The sequence below is a fragment of the Bos javanicus genome, chromosome 14, assembly GCF_032452875.1.
Source record: "Bos javanicus breed banteng chromosome 14, ARS-OSU_banteng_1.0, whole genome shotgun sequence".
Lineage (NCBI taxonomy): Eukaryota > Metazoa > Chordata > Mammalia > Artiodactyla > Bovidae > Bos > Bos javanicus.
The window spans coordinates 24,751,649-24,776,617 of NC_083881.1; the positions used below are offsets into that span (position 1 = coordinate 24,751,649).

The 24,969-nt window shown below is 40.8% G+C and overlaps 1 protein-coding gene across 1 annotated transcript in view; it reads left to right on the forward strand.

Moving 5' to 3' along the window:
• Positions 1-477: 477 nt before the first annotated feature.
• UBXN2B (UBX domain protein 2B) overlaps positions 478-24,969 on the forward strand; it is a 30,695-nt gene continuing 6,203 nt past the window's right edge. Inside the window, exons 1-6 of the mRNA XM_061438790.1 lie at positions 478-601; positions 8,558-8,661; positions 15,971-16,121; positions 16,900-16,983; positions 18,333-18,442; positions 20,763-20,900. Of these exons, the coding sequence (XP_061294774.1) occupies positions 518-601; positions 8,558-8,661; positions 15,971-16,121; positions 16,900-16,983; positions 18,333-18,442; positions 20,763-20,900 (671 nt within the window). The 5' untranslated portion in view covers positions 478-517. The remainder of the gene's footprint in view (positions 602-8,557; positions 8,662-15,970; positions 16,122-16,899; positions 16,984-18,332; positions 18,443-20,762; positions 20,901-24,969) is intronic.

A 24,969-nucleotide genomic window follows, 5' to 3' on the forward strand; every position in this document is an offset into this window, starting at 1 on the left:
CTCCAGGGTTCTTGCCTGGAGAATCCCAGGGACGGGGGAGCCTGGTGGGCTGCCGTCTCTGGGCTCGCACAGAGTCGGACACGACTGAAGCGACTTAGCAGCAGCAGCTCTAATCACAGAGAGTTTACGGGGTTCTTTTCTCAACAACACTTCACGCTTCGGGGACGACGCACCACCCAATCCTTGGCAGGGAAACGAGAGAATGTGACCGAGATGGGAAAAGTAAGGTGGCACTTTCCATCAGATGAACTCTCCAGAAGACATTGTCACCATGGGGTAAAGAAATCCCCAAGTCCGTGCTGCCCTTCTCGGAAAGGAAACTCGGAGCCAACTTCCTTTAAGGAAAGGAGCGGGACCGGACAGGTGGGCGGGCGCCGGAAGAGGGGCGCGCGGGGAGGGGGGGAGAGGGGCGGGGGAGGCGGAGGCGCACTGGGACCGCTCCGCCCCGCCGTTGCCAGGCAACCGGCCCCGGAAGTCGCGGGAGGCGCGTCGGCGGCGGTGCCGGGAGCGGTGAAAGATGGCGGAGGGCGGCGGCGGAGAGGCGGGCGAGGAGGAGCCGAGGGCGGCGGGGCCGCGGCCCCCGAGCGCGCGGGACTTGCAGGTGCGGCGGGCGGTGCGGCGGGGGAATGTGTGGGGCCGTTCCGGTCGCAGCCGAGCTTCTCAGACCCGCCCGGGGACCGAACTCGGACTCCGTGGGTCTCCCCCGGGCGGCACGCCGGACAGGGGCGTCGGGAGAAACGAGTGTCGGCGCCCCGCGCTCTCAGGTGTCCCGGCGGCGTTTCCCCTCCACCCCTCTTGCCTTTTAAGAAGCAGCTGTTGATTCCGAATGGCTTCTTTGAGGGGTCAGTTGAATGCTTCACTGGTTGACGCTCCGGTCAGACTTCTGCAGAAGGAAACTCTAAGGTGGCCGTGGGGAAGTCGAGTCACAAGGAAGCCGGTTTGGTCTTGTTTCTCTCGGATGCTGTTTCTGGCTTATTTAAATGTAAAAATGGTTCCTTTTTAATCAGAGAGCTTTTCCCTTTCAGTTCAGTTCAGTCGCTCAGTCGTGTCCTACTCTTTGCGACCCCATGAATCGCAGCACGCCAGGCCTCCCTGTCCATCACCAACTCCCGGAGTTCACTCAGACTCAACGTCCATCGAGTCAGTGATGCCATCCAGCCATCTCATCCTCTGTCGTCCCCTTCTCCTCTTGCCCCCAATCCCTCCCAGCATCAGGGCCTTTTTCAGTGAGTCAACTCTTCGCATGAGGTGGCCAAAGTACTGGAGTTTCAGCCTTAGCATCATTCCTTCCAAAGAAATCCCAGGGCTGATCTCCTTTCACAGTGACCTAAATAAGTATTTCATCCTACGTCTCGCACCCTAGTCGTTACTGCTGTAGGGTAGAAAACATTGCACGTAAGAAACGGGGATGTAAAACTTTGTAATGTTACAGGACATTGACATTAATTGCCTCAATACCAGCGCCCTCTGCCAGGTGCTTCACGCTACTCATTTTAGGGTGTTTTTTTAACTGTCCCTTTGTAAGATGATTGATAAAATTGAAACAGTGAAGATGTGTGTCTCCTCAGTCGCGGTTTGCGACCCCATGGACTGTAGCCCGCCAGGCTCCTCTGTCCATGGGATTCTCCAGGCAAGAATACTGGAATGGATTGCCATTTCCTTCTCCAGGGGATCTTCCCTACCCAGGGATCGAACCACCATCTCCTTCATTGGCAAGTGGATTCTTTACCACTGAGCCACCTGGGAAACCCCAAACGCCTATAGGGACTATAATTAAACATGAATGTCCCTCCATCTACCAGGCTTAGTAGAAAAGGTCTATTATAATTCTTTATTGTCACACCTTCATTCTGCTTCTTTAAACGAATGTATATTGACCACCTGCCCTGTAACATACTACTAAGCTCTGGGAATGCAGAGATAAATAGTACATCAAATCCACAGTTGGTGCTGGGACACTGGAAGGGCCTAGAAGTGTGAAAGGCATTTCTACCCATTGTTTGCCTAAATAAGATACACATGAATTTAACATAACATTTTTAAGATGGAGGATGATTGAGTGCCAAGATAAGCAGTGCATACAGTGATGAATTTGGAGAATGGAGTGATCAGTGTCAGCTTAGGAAATGAACTCAATGTATTGATAAAACATTTGCAGTATTTATGACTCAATTTAGTAGTAGTAAACAGAATCCAGAAGTAGGAGGGTTTCATCTACCTCATCTTGTCTATTGAAGGCCAGCATCACTAAGACGCAGCATGTGCCCTTGGGGGAAAAATGGTGTTTCTAGTCAGAACAGCTTCAGCTTGCTCCTTGACCTTGCTGCTTAGTAGTCACGTGAGTATAGGAGAAATGTCCTAACTTCTCTGATCCTGTGTCTTTATTCATAAATTCAGGGTTATGTTGATCACAGGTGTCAAGGATGAAATAAAGGAATGTCTGTAAAGTGCCTCTTCAGTATTACCCTGGCTCAGACTTGCTTACTAAATATTTGGCTCTTTTTCCCTTAAAGGAGAAAATACTGTAACTTTCACTGGTTAGTCCATCTAATGCTACTAAGTTAAAACTATGTGACCTAATAGCCTTTCTCTAATTTAAATCTATTTCTTCTTATGTGAAAAATGAGAATAGCTTGGTTAATGATCACCTGATACTTGTCAAATTTAGACTGAGTCCACTGGATTGATATGATTAATTGTTGGAAATGTTGTAGATGTCGCTAATTTTGAGAATGCCTTCCTTTCCACCATCAATTAGAAAATAAACTTTTTTTTTTCCAGTCTCCTATCTACTTTTCGGTAGGTAGATTACTGATTTTTTTATGAATGTGATTTGGCATTTCAAATACATTAAGTATTGATAATGTTTATTTTAGAATTTAATAAGAATGTGAAGAATTTGCAAAGAAACCCCGGAAGAAAAGAACCAAAGTAATGACATATGAAGTAATAGAGTGCGTATCAAAGGTTTAAAAGAATTGGATAATGTTCTTCTCCCCAGCTGGTTTCTTGGATAGTGAATATTTTTGGATTATCTTTTTATTGTTTAATCTAGCTGTGTTATTTTAAGCATTACCCAGTTAGTTCAGTTTTCAGTAGATACTTCTTAATTTCCTGGCAACTTGCTCTAAGAGTCTTTCACAGTATTATTGAGGAGAGAAGGGTGATGTGTTACTAATTGGAACAAGCAGAAGTATCGCTCCGTGCCTATTTGTCAGCTGCCGTGCAGTGTGGGGTTTGTCAGCCTCTAAATTAGGAGAGATTTCCTCATTTACCACACCAGGAAAGATGGATGGTCGTCCCCCAAAAGCCTCCCAGCACAGTGAGCCTCTGACTCTCTAAAAGCAGAAGTTTCCCATGGGTCCCACAATGAGAGTAGATTTTATCTCCCTTCCTCCTCCGGAATTGGGAACATTTAAGGAGGAAGCTTGGGACAGGAGTGCTGGTGACAGTATGTAGGTACTCAGTCGTGTCCAACTCTTTGTGACCCCATAGACTGCAGCCTGCCAGGCTTCTCTGTCCATGGGATTCTCCAGGCAAGAATACTGGAGTGGGTTGCCATTTCCTACTGCAGGGGATCTTCCCTACCCAGAGATCTAACCCGCATCTCTTCTGTCTCCTGCACTGGCAGGTGGGGTCTTCTCCTCTGCACCACCTGGGAAGCCCCTGTTAAGTGGCACTTGTTGTTCAGTCACTTAGTGTGTCCAGCTCTTTGTGACCCCGTGGACCACAGCATGCCTGGCTTCCCTGTCCTTCACCAACTCCTGGAGCTTGCTCAAGCTCATGTGCATTGAGTTGGTGGTGCCATCCAACCATCTCAACCTCTATTGTCCCATTCTCCTCCTGCCTTCCATCTTTCCCAGCATCAGAGTATTTTCCAATGAGTCAGCTCTTTGCATCAGGTGGTCAAAGTATTGGAATTTCAGCTTCAGCATCAGTCCTTCCAATGAGTATTCAGGGTTGATTTCCTTTAGGATTGACTGGTTTGATCTCCTTGCAGTCCAGGGGACTCTGAAGAGTCTTCTCCAACACCACAGTTCAAAAGCATCAGTTCTTTGGTGCTCAGCCTTCTTTATGGTCCAACTCTCACATCCATACATGACGACTGGAAAAACCATAGCTTTGACTATTCAGATCTTTGTTGTCAAAGTAATGACAAAGTGACAGTACTCACCCCAAACCTCAGTGTTCATTAGTAGTTCTGAACGTCTTCAGAGCCCTTTGTCTCTTGTCATGCCCTTCCCTCTATCCACACACGTGGAGTTAACAGATTAGGTACACTCTGTTCCAGGTCTCCTCAGAATGATATCAAAAGAAAAAGATTTCTGTTTTTATTTCTTTGTTTCCATATAGGTTGGAGTTGGGGAAAAATTGGGGCTAACTTAAGTACTTACCAGGGTTTGGAATAGGCTTTGGATGGGGCAGAGAAGAGAGTTCTGTCAGTGAGAAAAGAGTAGGACTATCTGGGACCTTCATCCTCTTGGTGTCAGTGACCCTTATCCTTGGTTCTCAGTTTTAACGTGCATCAGAGTCACCTGAAAGGTTTGCTCAAGCACAGGTTCCTGAACCCCACCCTGAGTTTCTGACTCTCTTGGTCCAGGGCAGGGCTTGAGCACCTGCAGTTTTAAAGGGCCCCCAGGTGATGCTGATGTTGCTCTTCTAGATTTAAGTCTGTATTGTACCTTCTGGGCTTCCCAGGTGGCTCAGGGGTAAAGAATCCTCCCGCCAGTGCAGGAGATGCTGGTTCAGTGCCTGGATTGGGAAGATCCCCTGGAGGAGGGCATGGCAACCTACTCCAGTATTCTTGCCTGGAAAATCCCATGGACAGAGGAGCCTTGCAGGCTAAGGTCCACCAGGTCACAAAGAACAGGACTGAGCGACTAAACAATAACATTATACCTTCTGGCAGTTGTCTAAGACTGGGAGTTCCAGTACTTTCAGTCTTTTGCTGTGTTGTTGATATTCTTACCCACAGTTTCAGGTTCTTTTCACACATTCATCACATTTCCAGTTCTAGAGAAAAAATTATCAGTGCTTACATATTTTATTCTCTCTGTGTGATTGAAATATCACATAATTTAGTTGTTTAGCTCATGGAAATCTGTCCTGATAATTCACAGTCCATAATTATTTCACAATGCATGTATTTTTATCTCTTTATTTGAGATTTTTCTGTCATTTTCTACTGGTTTTAACCAGTACCTCAGTTTATTATCTCTTCAGATATGGTGTCATTTGCTATGTTAAATAATACTAATTAGCTAATGAATTTATGCCATATGATGCTATAGGGACATCATGGATCCTGGCATTAATTCCCTTTAAATATCATTCATTTTCTTCTAAGTTAATGATGTGCCAATAATAACTAGAACCTTTCAGCTAGTTGGACCCCCTGGTCTGATGTAATTTTCTCTATATTCCTATTTTATTAATATATGTTCCACATTTCATGGAATCAGAGGCATTGTTTGCATTATTCATTTATTTTGTAGAAGATTATTTGATTGTCAAGGTTTGTTCACATCTTCTTCAAGCAAAAAACAAGGTACAAAACTATAGGAAATTTTGAGTTTGCCAAAAAGTTCATTCAGATTTTTCCATAACAGCTTATGAAAAAAAAAACCCAAACAAACTTTTGGCCAACCCAATATCTCAGTTTTTAAATCTATAGCATAAGTTATCTACCCATATCTCTCTATGATTCCTGTTGTGTTGTAGTCTACATAATTTAACAAGAATTTTCTGGGTGCCTGTCCAGTTCTGCATTAGAAACAATTTGGGAAGCCTAAATTATAGTCATTCAGTCAGTCAATTCAGTCGTTCAGTCATGTCCGACTCTTTGCGACCCCATGAATCGCAGCACGCCAGGCCTCCCTGTCCATCACCAACTCCCGGAGTTCACCCAGACTCACGTCCATCGAGTCAGTGATGCCATCCAGCCATCTCATCCTCTGTCGTCCCCTTCTCCTCCTGCCCCCAATCCCTCCCAGCATCAGAGTCTTTTCCAATGAGTCAACTCTTCGCGTGAGGTGGCCAAAGTACTGGAGTTTCAGCTTTAGCATCATTCCTTCTAAAGAAATCCCAGGGCTGATCTCCTTCAGAATGGACTGGTTGGATCTCCTTGCAGTCCAAGGGACTCTCAAGAGTCTTCTCCAACACCACAGTTCAAAAGCATCAATTCTTCGGCGCTCAGCCTTCTTCACAGTCCAACTCTCATATCCATACATGACCACAGGAAAAACCATAGCCTTGACTAGACAGACCTTTGTTGGCAAAGTAATGTCTCTGCTTTTGAATGTGCTATCTAGGTTGGTCATAACTTTTCTTCCAAGGAGTAAGCGTCTTTTAATTTCATGGCTGCAGTCACCATCTGCAGTGATTTTGGAGCCCCCAAAAATAAAGTCTGACACTGTTTCCACTGTTTCCCCATCTATTTCCCATGAAGTGGTGGAACCGGATGCCATGATCTTCGTTTTCTGAATGTTGAGTTTTAAGCCAACTTTTTCACTCTCCGCTTTCACTTTCATCAAGAGGCTTTTTAGTTCCTCCTCACTTTCTGCCATAAGGCTGGTGTCATCTGCATAGCTGAGTTTATTGATATTTCTCCCGGCAATCTTGATTCCAGCTTGTGTTTCTTCCAGTCCAGCGTTTCTCATGATGTACTCTGCATATAAGTTAAATAAGCAGGGTGACAATATACAGCCTTGATGTACTCCTTTTCCTATTTGGAACCAGTCTGTTGTTCCATGTCCAGTTCTAACTGTTGCTTCCTGACCTGCATACAAATTTCTCAAGAGGCAGAAATTTATAAATTATAGTAGGGGGGATGAAATAGTAAGAAAAGTACACAAGTGATGAGAATGTAATATTTAATATGTGTCAATAATAGAATGCCATATGCTATAAGGATTTACATCACTTAAGAAAACTAGAAAAGGCTTCGTAAAGGATGGCTATAATGGGCCTTTGACATACAGGTACCATTTCCATTGATGGAGGAATAGCATAAAAGTAATTCATAGAGCAATATTATCATCTCATGAGGAAATCCATAAAGGAATATGGTTTTGAAGAAAATTTTTGAAGGTAAAAATTTCTTAAAACCTTGGGTCCAGGTAATTAGAGTGTCTGTCTCTGTCCATCTCTCTCATTTATTTTTTTGTGCATGGTGAGGGTGGTTTGTTTGTTTCTCCCTTTTGGAGAAGATAAGGTAGGAAAAGATCATAGAAGATATATAGATAATACTGGAGCAAGAAAAATCTTGGGGAAAATGAAACCGTGATAAAAATCATTGTTGAGGAGGTTTTAATACTACCTTCTGGTAATGGAGCATTTGCCTTGTGCTTCACATACATTATGTAATCCCTTTATTGTAGACATTAGAAGATGAGGGAGCTAAAAAGCTCAGAGAAGTTAAATAATTTGCTTAAGCTCACACAGTAAGAACCTAAGTTAGGAGTTTAATAAGATTCTTTTAGGCTACACTACACTTTTATATTTAAGGTTTCTTGCAAAATTAACATGATAGAAACATGAAAGTTGACATATGTGTACGCAGTGGCGGTCAAAAGTTAGGTGGGAAAAATAAAGCCTTTCAGTTTTGTTTTCTTGTTTCTTGCATATTTTAAAGGTTGATTAATAGACTCTTCAGAAAATTAGCTTTGGCCCAGTTCCCTATTTTTCTTTTCCTACTGAGGACAGAATCCCTGGAGATTGTTTCATATTTCTCGTTTTCTAGGAGTACTTCATCTGAGTTTTGCAGCAGAGTGTTTCTTGGTTTTTTTAATTTTCCAAAGATTAGGGTCATGCCAGTTTTAATTGAATAGCCACAAGGGCCATGAAGGAAAGTCTGACTTGAGTTGTCCAAGGATGTCAAAAGTGGAAACAATATAACTTATATAATAATGAAATATTTTGATAATTTCTTAAAATTGCAGTTTCAAAAAGTATGCTTTGTTGACTTCATTTTGAAAGAGATATCCAGCCGTATATTTATAAAGCATAATTTGGTAATACTGCTTTCTAACAGTTATATAAACTATATATATATTTTTCATTGTCTTTTATTTTTTAGAAGCTTATTTTCCTAAACTTTAGAAGTTTTTATGTCTGGTAAACTTATAAATAGAATAATTTTGAAATTGTTTTATGTACTCAGATTTTGAAAACGTGAAGAACTAAATGAAATATTTTTATGGGATCTAATGAGAGCAAGCTGACATAAGTGTAAAACATCTTCAAGTATTTTTAAAAGAATTATAGTTCCAACTTTGAAACTAATCTGTTACCAAATCATTTTTGAAGCTGTTGAATAGTTCATTGAAAGTAATTAAGCTATTATTGTAACTTTAATTTATGCTACTATGTGTGACATTTTAGTGAGAGCTACACTGGTTTTATTTTGGAAGGGAGTCATCTTCTGAAATAGCAGCCTTCATTTTTAATTAAAAATCTTGACTACTCAATTACAAGTTAATTTTCTATTCCTAACTTTTTGTACAGAGAGTTTATTTCTAATGTTTTTATACTTTATAACAAATCTGTTATTCTGTAGTTGGCCTTGGCAGAATTATATGAAGATGAAGTGAAATGCAAAGCTTCCAAATCTGATAGACCTAAAGCTACAGCCTTTAAAAGCCCACAGACAGCACCTCAAAGGTAAGTTTTGTTTTTCAAACTTGTATCCCTTTTTAGTTCACTAATCCCACATTATTTTAAATGGCCTTGGGAATTTTTTAACTATAATTTCTTAAATATTTTTAGATACTATTTCTGAAACTATAATAGAAAGCAAGAAGAAAATTGGGGGGAAATTATCTTAAATACTTAATGTTTTGATAGACCTCACAAAGCATAGTATACTGAGTAGTATTTTTCTTTTGCACTGTGGTTCTATTTTGAGTCATAGGACTCATTGAGGATCTGATAAAAGCTACACCGTCTTTCCCCTAGAACATTTACATCCAGCTTTGTCATTCATTTTTAAAGGTTTGCGTGTTTCTTAAAGTCCATCCATGGAACCCCTCTGTGTGTGTTGTTCTCCATTTAAGAATCTGTGACTTTAGGACTCTGTCTTTCCTTCCATTGGATGATGCTACATCTAATAGTGATAGATAGTATTTGCTGTTGTTAAAACCCCTGAACTATAAAAAGAACCAACAGTGAAGATTTAAGAGATGGAAACCAGGTATATTTTATTGTCATGAGTTTTCTTATTTCCATGTATATGTTCATTAATGTCTTTTTAGTACACAAATCTCATTACTAGGGAGAAGCTTGAATTTCCCCATTACATCTCATTCTCAGAAAGTCTTTTATTTTTCCAGAAGTTGAAAAATTCAGTGGAAATTACTTTTTTTGTTTGTTACTATTCTGCCTTCCTTCTTCCTGTAGGGGAGATAAAATGACCTATCTTTCCTGAATGGAAAGAATAACACTTATAATTTATAATTTTCACCCCAACTTTTTATTTTACAATTTTTCAAATACATAGATAATCAAAAGATTAGGATAATGAACATATACTGTGTCTGCTCCAATATTCACCAGTTGTTTATATGCTGTAGCAGTTCATTGGTGCACACACACTCTGTTACTCAACCACCTGAAAGTAAATTGCAGCCGTGATAGCACTTCATCCCTAGAGGCTGCAGTCCACACCCAGTAAGACGCAAACACTCCTTGATAATGTCTCACACCTTAGAAAGTGAGCTCTGACTGCATGTCATTTACTACATAGTCCATAATCAGATACTCTTAGAGGTTTTGAGGATTTAGGATACATTTCACTGATGATGCCGGTTTTAAATCTGAATCCAGAGCATTCTTCCCATCTTTCCATTGTCTGCTTTTAACTCATCTGTTTAAAGCTTATTACGTTGACATTGAAGAGCTGGGCCCAGATGTCTTATAAAATGTTCCACATTCAAGGTCACTGTTTCCTCACATTTAGATTCTCGTTAAATGCTTGTCAAGAGTTTCTTGTTAAACATGCTTGTCAAGAGTACTACTTATTGACATTTTCTGCTGTGTATTATGTTACACCAGGAGCCTTATGGTTTCGGGTTCCCCCACTCTTGGTGCCCTGTTCACTCGGTTAGGGTGCTGACCGCCACCATCACTCCACCAGGAGGTACAGTCTTTCCTTTATTGTCTGCAGATTGGTCATCTTGGCACAGTCTGAATATCCTTCCCTTTCACTTAAGTTTATCTGATATATATATATACACACAGATATATGTGTAATATATGTATTATATATGTATGTGTGTATATATATGTATAATATATATTATACACAGACATTTATATAATGTGTATGTATATATATACACAGACATTTGTATAATATAAATGTATTATATAGGCATTTATATAATGTATATGTATTATACACATATATATATTTTAGCTGCTTCCTTAATTTGTTCAGTCTCCGAAACTTTGAAAGTGCTTAAAATATTAATGTACCAAAGTTTTACTCATAAGTTATTTGACTATTCTTCCCCAATTTGAACCAGTTTTTGAATGACTTGATTTGCTGGTATAAAAAAATCAAAATATTTGACTTCTTAAAATTAGTACATTAATATTTTCCTTAAGGATTCAAATATAATCCTTAAAATATTTCAGTGAATTGTTTTCTCTTTTCTTTTATGCTGACACAGTGTTGCCATTAATGTTTACAATTTGATAATGCAATTTTTAAGGACTTAGTGCCTCAGATATGATTTCTAGAATTACTTGTCCAAAAGGAGGAGCTGCATTAAATATATTGAGGCTTATGCTGTTTGATCCGCTTAAAATACAATTGCAAACCAAATTATTGGCCATCTTTTCTTTTTGCTAAGTGTGATATTTTTGAATAGAAAGTATGTGGTTCTGTTGGCTTCACATTTGGCAGTGACATCTGCCTGATTTCATTGCATGTCTGCTGCTTTTGTCTGGTACAGAAATGGTCCACCTTACTTCATGGTCCACCTTCTTGAACAACTTTAAATATCAAAACATTCATCTGTTCATTGTTGTTTTAAGCCAGTATATTTTCAGTGTGACCATCATGTGAAGTTTCAGTAGTCTACACATAACTTGATCTGTTTTAAAGAAAAGGAGGGACAGGATCTACAGAAAAGTTCACAGAAGACAGCCTGACACCTGCTTTTACATATTCATCCACAAAAGGTTCTCTGTCACAAATAGGACTTTAAAAATGTAACTCTTCTTCTTCAAAAATATAAGAACTTAAAAAAATGTTCCCTACAAGTCATTAGATCCTAGTATGGTTTTGCAAATTTAGTGAGACAAGTGTCCACAATATCTGGCACAGTGTGGGTATCTGGCTGGGCCTTTAAAGATAACTAGAAGACAAGGGACAGAATAGGCCTAGAAGAAAAAAGTAATAAAAATGACAGGAGGGAGCTGAAGAGGAGCAGCAGAACTTGGGTAGCCTCATGGCAGGTGAGGATGGACAGACTGGGTGCTACCAGGGCCTACTTCAATCATGTGGGGCCTCTGTGCGCACCCAGAGAACCTCACTGGGAAGGGCCTTGAGCTTGCTTTAATGCTTTGCTCTTCAGTTCAGTCACTCAGTCGTGTCCAACTCTTTGCAACTCCATGTACTGCAGCACGCCAGGCTTCCCTGTCCATCACCAACTCCCAGAGCTTGTTCAAACTCATGTCCATCGAGTCAGTGATGCCATCCAACCATCTTATCCTCTGTCATCCCCTTCTCCTGCCTTCAGTCTTTCCCAGCATCAGGGTCTTTTCCAGTGAGTCAGTTCTTTGCATCAGGTGGCCAAATTATTGGAGTTTCAACTTCAGCAATGAATATTCAGGACTGATGTCCTTTAGGATTGACTGGTTTGATCTCACCACCGTCCAAGAGACTCTCAAGAGTCTTCTCCAACACCACAGTTCAAAAGCATTGATTCTTTGGCGTTCAGCTTTCTTTATGGTCCAACTCTCACATCCATACGAGACTACTGGAAAAACCACAGCTTTGACATATGGACCTTTGTTGGTAAAGTAATGTCTGCTTTTTAAATATGCTGTCTAGGTTGGTCATAGCTTTTCTTCCAAGGAGCCAAGCGTCTTTTAATTTCATGGCTGCAGTCACCATCCGCAGTGATTTTGGAGCGCAAGAAATTAAAGTCTGTCACTGTTTTCACTGTTGCCCCATCTATTTGCCATGAAGTGATGGGAGCAGATGCCATGATCTTAGTTTTTTGAATGTTAAGTTTTAAGCCAGATCTTTCACGCTCCTCTTTCACTTTCATCAAGAGACTCTTTAGTTCTTCTTTGCTTTCTGCCATAAGAGTGGTGTCATCTCATATCTGAGGTTATTGATGTTTCTCCCGGCAATCTTGATTCCAGCTTGTGCTTTATCCAGCCCAAGTACATTTTGCTTGATGTACACTGCATATAAGTTAAATAAGCAAGGTGACAATATACAACCCTGATGTACTCCTTTCTCAATTTGGAACCAGTCCATTGTTCCACGTCTGGTTTTAGCTGTTGTTTCTTGACTCGCATACAGATTTCTCAGGAGGCAGGTAGGGTGATCTGGTGTTCCCATCTCTTTAAGGATTTTCCACAGTTTGTTGTGATCCACACAGTTAAAGGCTTTAGTGTAGTCAGTGAAGCAGAAGTAGATGTTTTTCTGAAATTCTCTTGCTTCTTCTATGATCCATTGGATTTGGCTGTTTGATCTCTGGTTCCTCTGCCTTTTCTAAATCCAGCTTGAAGATCTGGAAGTTCTTGGTTCACATACTGTTGAAGCCTCGCTTGGAGAATTTTGAGCATTGCTTTGCTAGCATGTGAGATGAGTGCAATTGTGTGGTAATTTGAACATTCTTTGGCATTGCCTTTCTTTGGGATTGGAATGAAAACTGACCTTTTCCGGTTTTCATTTGCTGGAAAACTTTGCTCTTACTGTCTTGAAATTCTTAACACATTTTGAACAAGGAGACTCCCACTTTCATTTTGGTGCTGGGCCTACAAATTACATGTCCAGTCCTGGATGCAGCCACAGCACAGCCAGCCTGGAAGGCCAAGGAAAGCTGTGCTTATGTGGAAAGGGGAAAGCCAGTGTATGGTTTTACTGTAAATTTTACAATAAAAATTATAGTGATAAAAACTTTGTTTCTAGTTATAGACACACCTCAGTTGTTTTTCTCCTCTCTGTTCTAATAAGATTTTGGCAGTGGACAAGTCTTTTAATTCCCTAAACTTCAGTATTTCTTATTTGTACAGTGGAGTTAATGCCATTTTTATGAGGATTAAATGAGCACTTGATAAATGTTAGTTATTATTATAATACCTTTAGAAAAAGAGGACTGGCAGTACCATATAAAATAAAGAGTAATGAGGAAAACAAAATAAGAAGACATCAAGAAAAGAACAACTGTAGTTATCCAAAGAGTATGCTGGTAAAATTTAGGATTAGGATTAGCGTGGTGTCAGTGGAATGGAGGAGAAAGGGTGACATTGGTGTGGATACTTTTAAAAGAATTTATTGTAGAAACATGATGATGTGGAATAGAAATGTGGTGACATGGAAAAGAGAGTAAGAGAATGGGAGAGAACTCTGAAAAGTTCTTAATCTAGTACCTGAGGAAAATGTGATCATTCATGGGAAGAGATGAACTGGATTCAAGTAGGTGCTTTTCAGTTCAGCACTGGACCATAAGTAAGAGGCTTTAAAACCTGTATTTGAGAGTCATCTCTACAGAGGAAGTTGTTATCTCTGGACAGGGACAAATGATGATCAGATGAGTTGAAATAGAGCAAGAGAGAAGTAAGTATATAGGAATACTTATGAAAGAGGTGAAAGGTGGATTGTGGATCTAAATATAAAAGGGAAACAATAAAATTTCTGGAAGAAAATAGACCTCGAGGCAGGCAGAGATTTCTTATACTGGTGATAAAAATTCAGAGACCGTAAAGAAGTTAGTAAATCTTTTCCTGTGCCCGGTTTTTCCTGTAAGGTCTTTCTCACCGAGACTGAGAAGGAGGAGCCTTGTAACTCAGCTCTTGAGATTAGGGACCCAGGAGGGAGCCTAAGCTCAAGAGATTAGGGAGAGCCTGCAGCAGAAGCTCCCCACTCCCTCCCCTTCCCTCCTTCCCCCTTCCCTCCCTTCCCCTTCCCTTCTCATACTGCCATTTAAGGCATCAGCTGTCAGGCTCTTTCTTGCCCTGTTGTTCAGTTGCCGTGTCTGACTCTTTGCAACCCCATCAGCTGCAGCACGCCAGGCCCCCCTGACCTTCACCATCTACTGGAGATTGTTCAAACTCATGTCCATTGAGTCAGTGATGCCATCCAACCGTCTCATCCTTTGTCACCCACTTCTCCTGCCTTCAGTCTTTCCCAGCATTTTCCAATGTGTCAGCTGTTCACATCAGGTGGCCATAGTATTTGAGCTTCAGCATCAGTCTTTCCAATGAGTATTCAGGGTTGGTTTCCTTTAGGGTTGACTGGTTTGATTTCCATGCTGTCCAGGGAACTCTCAAGAGTCTTCTCCAACACCATAGTTTGAAAGTATCAATTCTTTGGCACTCAGCGTTCTTTACAGCTCTCACATCCCTACATGACTACTGGCTTCTTGCACTGACCCTAGTCTTAAACCCAGCCATGGCAGTGCCTGGCCTTGGTTTGTTGCATGGGGCCCTCCGAGGATCAGCTTGGCAGGAGGGCTTCGGTTGGCTCCTCTTCTGGCTAAACTTGGACCTCAGGTGCCTCCCCAGGGCACTAGGAGCTTGGAGTCTACCCAGCCGCCCCCAGCTGTGAACCAGCCTTGTTAGTGGGGTTCTGCTGGTGTCCACTGTTCTCCTCTTGGATCGTTCCTCCATGGACAGTGAGTTGAGAACAGAGCTTCCCTTCCCTTTCCTGTTTCGTTCTCCACGTACTCATTTGGAGAAAGCCTTGAAGGTGACTCTATCCCTGATCTTCAGTGCTGATAGAATTTTCCCCGTCTGTTTCATTTTCTGAGTCAGTTCATTGTAGATTGGAAACTGGACTGGAGGGTATGTGTAGTTCAGGAAATGAGCTTTGGTTTTCATCTTATTCTGAAAGTCTCCATGTTTATATTTCATTGGTTATATTTTCTGACATTCTTGACTGGAAAAAATCTTGAAAGATAAAATAGTGTACTAATTTATGTGAAGGAAGCTTTTATGAGGAAATAGAAAAGAGAGGAGAAATGATTCAATGCATAGTTAACACATTGAGAAAATTGTGGTCTGAATTATTTACCTTTAACATAGTGAAAAAGTGTGAAAGTGTTAGTCATTCAGTCATGTCTGACTCTTTGTGACCCCATGGACTGTAGCTCACCAGGCTTTTCTGTCCATGGGGTTCTCCAGGCAAGAATACTGGAGTGGGTTGCCATTCCCTTCTTCAGGGATTTAACCCAGGCTTCCTGCATTGCAAGCAGATTCTTTATCTTCTGAGCCACCAAGGAAGCCCTTTAACACAGGGAGATTACAACCTTTAACATGGGGGGAGGTTAATTTTTCAGTCAGAGCTCTCTGAGGAATAAACTCTATGTGTAGGCCTTTGGATTTAGATGTTCATATCGTCTCAATCTGGAGAGCTTTTCACTAACCAAGTCCTATGAAATGTGGATTCCTCTGGGGAGGCGACTTAGCTTCTGGCTGTCAGCAGTGTTTTCCCAGGATCACACCGATAGATCAGCAGTCACAGAGCGGGAGGGAGGAAGAAGCAAGCTAGTTCTCAGGTGGCATGCTGAGCCTGCTACCAGCGTTTCCTCAGACTCCATGAGAAAGTAGATAAATGAACTCTTTACTTCTTAATTTCTTGATCCCGATTTTAAAATTAAGTACTTTCACAAAAGCCATAGAAATGGCTCTTTTTAAATAAAAGTCATTTCCTAAGACTATGTAGTCTTTTGCTTTAAAGTAGTTTATGCTTACAATCTGTTTTTATTCATGAACTTTACAATGTTTAAAGGTTCTATTCAAGTGAGCATGAATGCAGTGGATTACATATAGTTCAACCTTCAACTGGAAAAATTGTGAATGAACTTTTCAGAGAGGCGAGACAGCATGGAGCCGTCCCTCTGAATGAAGCCACAAGAGCCTCGGGTGATGACAAATCTAAGGTAAGGGCTGAAGTTTTATATGCTATCAGTATACTTGATCTGCTATAGATTTTTATATTATTTGCAAACACTATTTCTCTGTGTATTTCTTTTTCAGATATTTCCGTTATTTTTCAAAGTCTATAACTTTCTATTAATCAAAAATTAAAGCAGTTTCTTAACATTTCTATGAGTGTGATGATTAAAAACCCACATATGATATGAATAATAATTAAAAGGAATGGTGTTTTTACTTCATAAGCTGCCTCACCTGAAAAATAGAAGAGCTTGTGATTAGTGAAACAAAATAAAAAGTGCAGTTCAGTTGATTCATTACAGTTGAATCAAAGCTGCTTATAAAATAAGTATGGAGCTTTTCTTCAGGGTTATTTATACTCAATTTATTAAATTCTTCCTTTCTCTATGAAGCTCTTAATGCTTTGTCAAATATGATTCAAGAATTATAATTTTATTATAAGACTTGTTATAAAATATTAATGGTGAGTTTTAAAAGTCTGTTCCTAATTAAAAATATTATTTCAGTGTATGAATGTATTTCATAATTTAAGATTGGCATAAGTTATTTCAGTTTCTGAGTCACTCATGTTTTTATGGGAAGAAAATGATATACTAGAGTATACATTTCTGTAACATAAGACCTTTATTTTAATGTAAAAATTTCCTGGAAAGTATATACCAGTGTGGCTAATTGATCTAGTTTTAAAATATATATCATACATTATCATACATTTTGCTTTAATAAGACTGAATTTTTAACCCACTTGCTGTTTTTTTTTAGTCTTTTACAGGTGGAGGATACAGATTGGGTAATTCCTTTTGTAAGCAGTCTGAATACATCTATGGAGAAAATCAGTTGCAAGATGTAGGTACAGTAATGAAAATGAGAAATTGTTGATTTTTGCCCCTAGTTACTACGGTTTTTATAAAATTAAAAACTGAAATTCTCTTCTGTTATTTTTTGAAGTATTGATTAAAAAAACTAATGTGTAAGTTTTCAGATTCAAATGTTGTGTTTCTCAGCTGTGCCTTTTTTGTATCTCAGCTGTGCCTTGCACTTAAAGATATATAACCGTTTGTGAAAGAATGTATCATTCACTGTCAAAATGAGTTACATAAATGTTATAATAATTATTATAAATGGCATACCATCATGGTGTAGAATTAGCTGAGTTATATACATGGAAACGTAGGGCTTCCCAGGTGACCCAAGTCATAAACAATCACCTGCCAATACAGGAGGCACAAGAGACGTGGGTTCGATTCCTAGATTAGGAAGATCCCCTGGAGAAGGAAATGGCAGTCCACTCCAGTGTTGTTGCCTGGAGAATCCCATGGACAGGGGAACCTGGCAGGCTACAGTCCACGTGGTCAGAAAGAGTTGGACACAACACGTACGCACAAACGTAGAGATGCCTAAAGTCAGTCTTTGTTTTTTCTTTTTGAAATTTTGGAGTTAACCGTCTCGTTTTCAATGTGATGAATAGTTTTACTTAGGAGGGTCGCTGGAGATTCCATCGTGCTCTCTGGCATGAAGCAGAGAAGAATATGAGTGTAGATGAAGGGGAAGAGTGGCTGTGGGGTGGCAGTGGCTTCTCTCATGACTTGGATCTTCTCAGTGAACTAGAAATAATTGTACTTCAAGGCCAGGCTCCCACAGTGGCACCTTTGATATTTTAGCCATTGTCAGTTTGTTAAGCCAAATACAAATCTAAGGAAGCTCACATGGTTCCATTTATGTCCTTATTTGACCTGAATAAAGTAAAGGATGGTACAAAAAGCTTTGTATGTTTTTTTAAATATTTGGTGGTTTTTTTGTTGGGTTTTTTTTTTTTCTTTTTAATTTGTTTTTGGCTGCACTGGGTCTTCATTGCTGCACGGCCTTTCTATAGTTGAAGCGAGTGGGGGCTACTCTCTAGTTGCGGTGTGCAGGCTTCTCCTTGTGGTGGGTTCTCTTGTTGTGGAGTACGGGCTTTAGAGCTTGGACTCGGTAGTTGTGGCACATGGACTTAATTGCCCCACAGCACATGGGATCTTAGCCCCCCAACCAGGGATCAAACCCATTTCCTTGGCATTGGCAGGCAGATTCTTAACCCCTGGACCACCAGGGAAGTGTGTACTTCATACTGTAAGTAAGTGGTAAATAACGTGTTTGAAAATTAAAATTGTTTAATGCAGACGCATTCTTGTATTTCTTTTTTCTATGCGCGAAAGGTTCAAATTTTGCTTAAACTGTGGAGCAACGGTTTCAGCTTGGATGATGGAGAATTGAGACCTTACAGTGACCCAACAAATGCCCAGTTTCTGGAGTCTGTTAAGAGAGGGTAAGATATGTTACTTAGATTTTGTCTATTACTGAGGGTGGAGGTTTTTTGTTTGTTTGTTTTTTTAAACAGACCACCAGTCAGAAGTGCTCCACTGGTTTTTAAGAGTGAAATACTGGAATATATTCTGTAAACAGCTTCTGGGGGGAACGGTATTTTAAGTATATAAAGGACACATTGCTATCTATAAGTCACTGGTTCTTAACTTGGTGGGGGGAGCAGTAGATATTGGTTTCCTTTAAAATCTCATGAAGCTATGGTCCCAGTTCTGAGAAGCAGCATCGTAGTGTCATAAATTTGTGAATTGATCAGTAGGTGTCTGCCCATCTGCTAAGCCACTGTCCTGCTTACTGTTGACAGGGTGACTCACTGCATGTATGCCTGAAAGCCGCTTATATTAGAAATCTTTTTAAATGGCATTACTGCTGGCAGAAGAATTCAGAAGGTTAGTTCGAAGTTAAAATTTTTGAAACCAGATTTACAGTGCCCTGACCCATCTAAAGAACGTTGTAACTCACCAGCCCTTGTGGCTGAAGGACAAGGACTTGAGTGATTTTGCTACAATTACAAGAGCTATTTATTTTCACTAGCTGATAAGTGATCATCCCTAAGTAGGAATACAGTGAAAGAAAGACATCAGGCTGGTTATGAGCTGGGAAATGTGAGTAGCAGTGAAGGGCCCAGAACAGGAGGCTACTCTCCATCCAGGAGTTGAAAGTGGGGCTTTTCCAGGCAGTGAAATTTTTCCTAGCAGAGTGGTAGGAGGGGAGTGGAGGTGGAACTCTGAAGGAAAGGCATTTTAGGACATTAATTTGCTTGGATTTTGAAGTTGAATTCTCCCAGATAATGTCAGAATACTGAAGAAGGTTTCGTAAGACATGCTGTAATTGGGAAGGAAGTCATTGAGAAAGGTGGGAGGCTGTCCCGGCAGGCAGTGTGTGCTGGTGGTAAATGCAAGGTCAAGAGCTGAGGTCAGGGCCATGGGCTTGGGAGCTTGCAGAGTCACTGAGCAGACTGGGAGCTGCGGGGGCCAGGGGGAGTGGGCTTCTGCCTGGTGAAGATCAACAGGACGATTGAAATAACATTTACTTCAGGATGGGAGAAGGAAAGACCATGTTGATGATGAGTGTGCTCTCCGTAAAGATCCAAACTAATTTATTACTAAATGAAAATACTCCATGAACTTTGTAGGCTAACGTTCAGTCTTGGAATACCAAGGGAATGTTTTCATTTGAGCCACACTGTATCCTCAAGTTCAAATTATGATCAAGAACCATTTTAGAAATGGCACCTTGAAAAAAATGATTGATGGTCAGATAGTGGTTGTCAGCTGTATAATCATTGCCCCCTGCTTTATGACATATTTTGTAACACCATCTTTACTATCCTCAAGGAAGTGTTTACAGATAATATAATCAGTCTATGCCTATTATGTCTAAAAGTTTCATGTAACATTTATCTTAAATATGGTGAAGAAGTAAAGGAAGGTAATTTATTATGCAATTACACACATTTCAATATATAACATAACCAAAATATAACAAAGTAGATAGCTTGGTTCCTGGGTAGCTCAGTGGTGAAGAATCCACCTGCCAATGCAGGAGACTCGGGTTAGATCCCTGGGTTGGGAAGATCCCCTGGAGGAGGAAATGGCAACTAACTCTAGTATTCTTGCCTGCAAAATCCCTTGGACAGAGGAGCCAGGTGAGCTACAGTCTATGGGGTTTCAAAGAGTTGGACACAACTGGGGAACTGAGCACACATACACACAGACTGCACACCTGTGTGCAGTCTAGCACTTATCATGTAGATATGACAAACAGAAATCAGAATAATGGGGTAGTGAGGTGTGTGAAGTTAGCAGCTTCGTTACTATACGTGGTATTGCAGTCAGAGACTTGATTAAGTTCCAGACAAAACAAAGTACAATCTTTGGTTTATGTGGCAGGTGAGTTTCTGAAAAGTTCAAAGCATATTAATACAATACAAAAAAAAACAACAGTTGCCTGCAGGAGGGTGGCACACATGAATCAGACGATAATCAAAACCACCCCCGTCAAACTTCCAGCCTTCCGCCAGGGTGTTCAGAAAAAAATACCGCACTACCTGTTAGGTCCTCAGGGGGATTTTCTAATGCTGACTGAGCTATAAATGCCATCCCACAGTTCAGCGCTCTAACTGTCAGAAGCACCTCCACCAACAGGATACAGGTTCTCTTTTCTCTACGTCCTTGCCAACATTTGTTATTTGTGCTCTATTTGATGAACACCATTCTGACAGATGTGCGGTCTTATCTCATAGTGGGTTTTCTTTTTTTAAGAGAGATTCCCCTGGAGCTTCAGCGACTGGTTCATGGAGGACACTTGAATTTGGACATGGAGGACCATCAGGATCAAGAATATGTAAAGCCTAGGTTGAGGTTCAAGGCTTTTAGTGGAGAAGGACAGAAACTTGGAAGGTAAAATCCTAAAATGAGAAAATACTTGTCTTTGTTCAACATGAATTTTCTTTGAGAATGAGAGCAAAATAACCTAGAGAGTAAAAACTAAGATACAAATTGTGAAGACCTCGCTGATGGGATCAGATGTGCAATTTTGATGATAGTGTTAGTAGATAATGTTATACTTCAGTTCAGTTCAGTCGCTCAGTCGTGTCTAACTCTTTGCAACCCCATGAATCGCAGCACACCAGGCCTCCCTGTCCATCACCAACTCCCGGAGTTCACTCAAACTCATGTCCATCGAGTCGGTGATGCCATCCAGCCATCTCATCCTCTGTCGTCCCCTTCTCCTCCTGCCCCCGATCCCTCCCAGCATCAGGGTCTTTTCCAGTGAGTTAACTCGTCGCATGAGGTGGCCAAAGTATTGGAGCTTCAGCTTCAGCATCAGTCCTTCCAAAGAACACCCAGGACTGATCTCCTTTAGGATGGACTGGTTGGATCTCCTTGCAGTCCAAGGTACTCTCCAGAGTCTTCTCCAACACCACAGTTCAAAAGCATCAGTTCTTCGGCACTCAGCCTTCTTCACAGTCCAACTCTCACATCCATACATGACCACAGGAAAAACCATAGCCTTGACTAGACAGACTTTTGTTGGGAAAGTAATGTCTCTGCTTTTTAATAAGCTGTCTAGGTTTGTCATAACTTTCCTTCCAAGGAGTAAGCATCTTTTAATTTCATGGCTGCAATCACTATCTGCAGTGATTTTGGAGCCCCAAAATGTAAAGTCTGACGCTGTTTCCACTGTTCCCCCATCTTTTTCCCATGAAGTGATGGGACCAGATGCCATGATCTTCGTTTTCTGAATGTTGAGCTTTAAGGCAACTTTTTCACTCTCCACTTTCACTTTCATCAAGAGGCTTTTGAGTTCCTCTTCACTTTCTGCCATAAGGGTGGTGTCATCTGCATATCTGATGTTATTGATATTTCTCCCAGCAATCTTGATTCCAGCTTATGCTTCTTCCAGTCCAGCGTTTCTCATGATGTACTCTGCATATAAGTTAAATAAGCAGGGTGACAACAACATACAGCCTTGACGTACTCCTTTTCCTATTTGGAACCAGTCTGTTGTTCCATGTCCACTTCTAACTGTTGCTTCCTGACCTGCATATAGATTTCACAAGGGGCAAATCAGGTGGTTTGGTATTCCCATCTCTTGAAGAATTTTCCACAGTTTATTGTGATCCACACAGTCAAAGGCTTTGGCATAGTCAATAAAGCAGAAATAGATGTTTTTCTGGAACTCTCTTGCTTTTTCAATGATCCAGCAGATGTTGGCAATTTGATCTCTGGTTCCTCTGCCTTTTCTAAAACCAGCTTGAACATCTGGAAGTTCACGGTTCATGTATTGCTGAAGCCTGGCTTGGAGAATTTTGAGCATTACTTAGACAGCAGTTAATTTGCATATCCCTGACTCTGTCAGTACCTTTGTAGACATGAACCCACTTCATCTTCACAGCAGTTTCTTGCCATAGTGCCTGTCACCACTCCATTAGCAGGTGCAGTAGTTCTTCCAGAGTAGTTAAGCTAGGAAGTGGTTAGAGTGTCAGGTTCAAACCAGGCACTCTGCCTGCAGAGTGCATGCTTTTTACCAGTTGCCATCCTGCCTATTTCTGATTATGATTATGTGGGTTCAGAGGGGGAAATTATTGATTAGATAAAACAGTAAATATCTTAGATCATAGCTGTAAGCATCTCTCTGCTGTAAGTAATTGCTAAGCTCTTACAGCCAAAGCAATGTCCTTAAGTTGGTTATTTTCAATGTATTTTAAGCAGCCAAACTCTTTCTTCAGGAAACACATATAGAATTCTCATTGCAGAAAGAGGGGATTGTCTTAGATATCTCCAGACAGTGAAACCCAGGACTTCGCTGAGCACAATTTAGAAACCAGTGAGTGTGGCATGATATATGATGGACTCCTTTATAGTAGCCATGACTGGACTCTTCGTAAACATAATGTGTGCTGGTAAACATGACCCTCCGTTTTCCATGCATCACTGCAGGTGGTACGTTGAATTGGCTGTGTCGCCACCATGCTCTCTTGGGTGCCCTGTATTCCTGTTCATGTGACTCCTTCCTTTCCAAGTTCTTCTCAGCTGCCTTGTGCACAGTGGTTCTGTCTTCCCCTTTCGTTTCTCAGCATAGGGAAGAATTCAGTGTCAGTTCGTTATACCTGTCTTTCATTGTTATTCCATGTAATTTCACTTTGACAGACACACACATCATACAAAGAAATGCATGAAAGCTTTTCTTCTTAGAGTTCGCACCCTGCACTTGATTTTCGTGTTTTGAGAAGTAGCTTAGCTGGCCCCAATTTTTTTTAAAACAGAAAGCATTAAAGCACAGAAAGAGCAGTGTGAGGCAACTTGACGTCATGGAGAGGACCCCAGAACCCCATGTGCCAGTGGGGTGATGGGTAACTTTTCCTCCCCTGGTGGTTGTTAGGACAGTAGTTAAAACATTAATAGCCAACTATATAGAAGCACTGACATGCTTACAGATCTAATTAATTTAATCTTTGCAATAGTGCAGCTGTTGTCTCTGTTTTACAACTGAGGGAACTTGGGCACAGAGAGGTGAAAGGACTTGCCGCCAGTCACATGTCTGACAAGTGGCAAAATCAGCCCTGGAGTCAGGCTCCTGGATCCATGCTGTTAGCCATGGCGCCTCCCGCACTCCGGAACTTGAATGTGCTGCTGGTGGTGATGACAGCGTGGAGACCTGGGAATAGGGACACGGAGGGAGAGGGAAGAGGCCCTTTGGTTCATGCCTCCCATCCTCCTGTCGGCACAGTGACCCACCTTGGTGGTACAGCTCTTTCAACCCTGAATTACAAACTTGACAGGAAATTCCTTAATACTACCTGAGCAGTGACTGCAGATCATCATGTTCTCCTTTTCTATGTCTTTTTCATATACATTCTGAAATTGGTTCTGTAATATGTGTCAGGAGGTAGCTAAGGAAAGGCAAAGCATAGCAAGAAGTGCCAATTACTTTTCCCACTTGGCTGTATAGGTTGAGAAAAGCTTTTGGGTGGGAATAAGAGCCATAATGAGCTCAGTTTGTACTAGAATAAAGCACAAATGCTCATGGGGCCTCTATCCTAACAGATTTTTTTTTTTTTTCAAAAGTAAGATAGGGACCCATCTAAGTCTCAATATTTGAAAGAATAAACATCAAGATTGTCAAAAGATCCCTTAAAAGATAACTGAGATAAAACTAAGATGTGATGTCTTTAAAGAACTTGGCTGTATTTGTTTTATTTATTTATTTTCTAATTTTATTTTTAAACTTCACATAATTGTATTAGTTTTGCCAAATATCAAAATGAATCCGCCACAGGTATACATGTGTTCCCCATCCTGAACCCTCCTCCCTCCCCCTCCCCATACCATCCCTCTGGGTCGTCCCAGTGCACTAGCCCCAAGCATCCAGTATCGTGCATCGAACCTGGACTGGCAACTCGTTTCTTACATGATATTTTACATGTTTCAGTGCCATTCTCCCAAATCTTCCCACCCTCTCCCTCTCCCACAGAGTCCATAAGACTGTTCTATACATCGACACAGGGTTATTGTTACCATCTTTCTAAATTCCATATATATGCGTTAGTATACTGTATTTATGTTTTTCCTTCTGGCTTACTTCACTCTGTATAATAGGCTTGTATTTAATTGCTTAACCAAAGAGCACTCTGTTTTTGACGTTCACTCGCAGCTTACGGTTACGGGTCATCCTGCTAGCATTGGAAGGCACTATGGTCACTAGTAACCACGGTCCACTGGAAAGAGATCATGTCACACAAGGTTCATTACACACTCATCACCGTATATTAAGTCGATAAAGTAAGATCTTTAGTTAAGAGTTTTGATACTAACTCTCAAAAATTAATAGACTATACAGAGAAGGAGAATTATATAGTAGACCTGCAAAGCACTATGAACCAACTCAAAGTAATTAAGATTTATACAGTTTTTCATGTAACAGTAGGATACAAATTTTATTCAGGTTCCCCATAGACTGTAAACT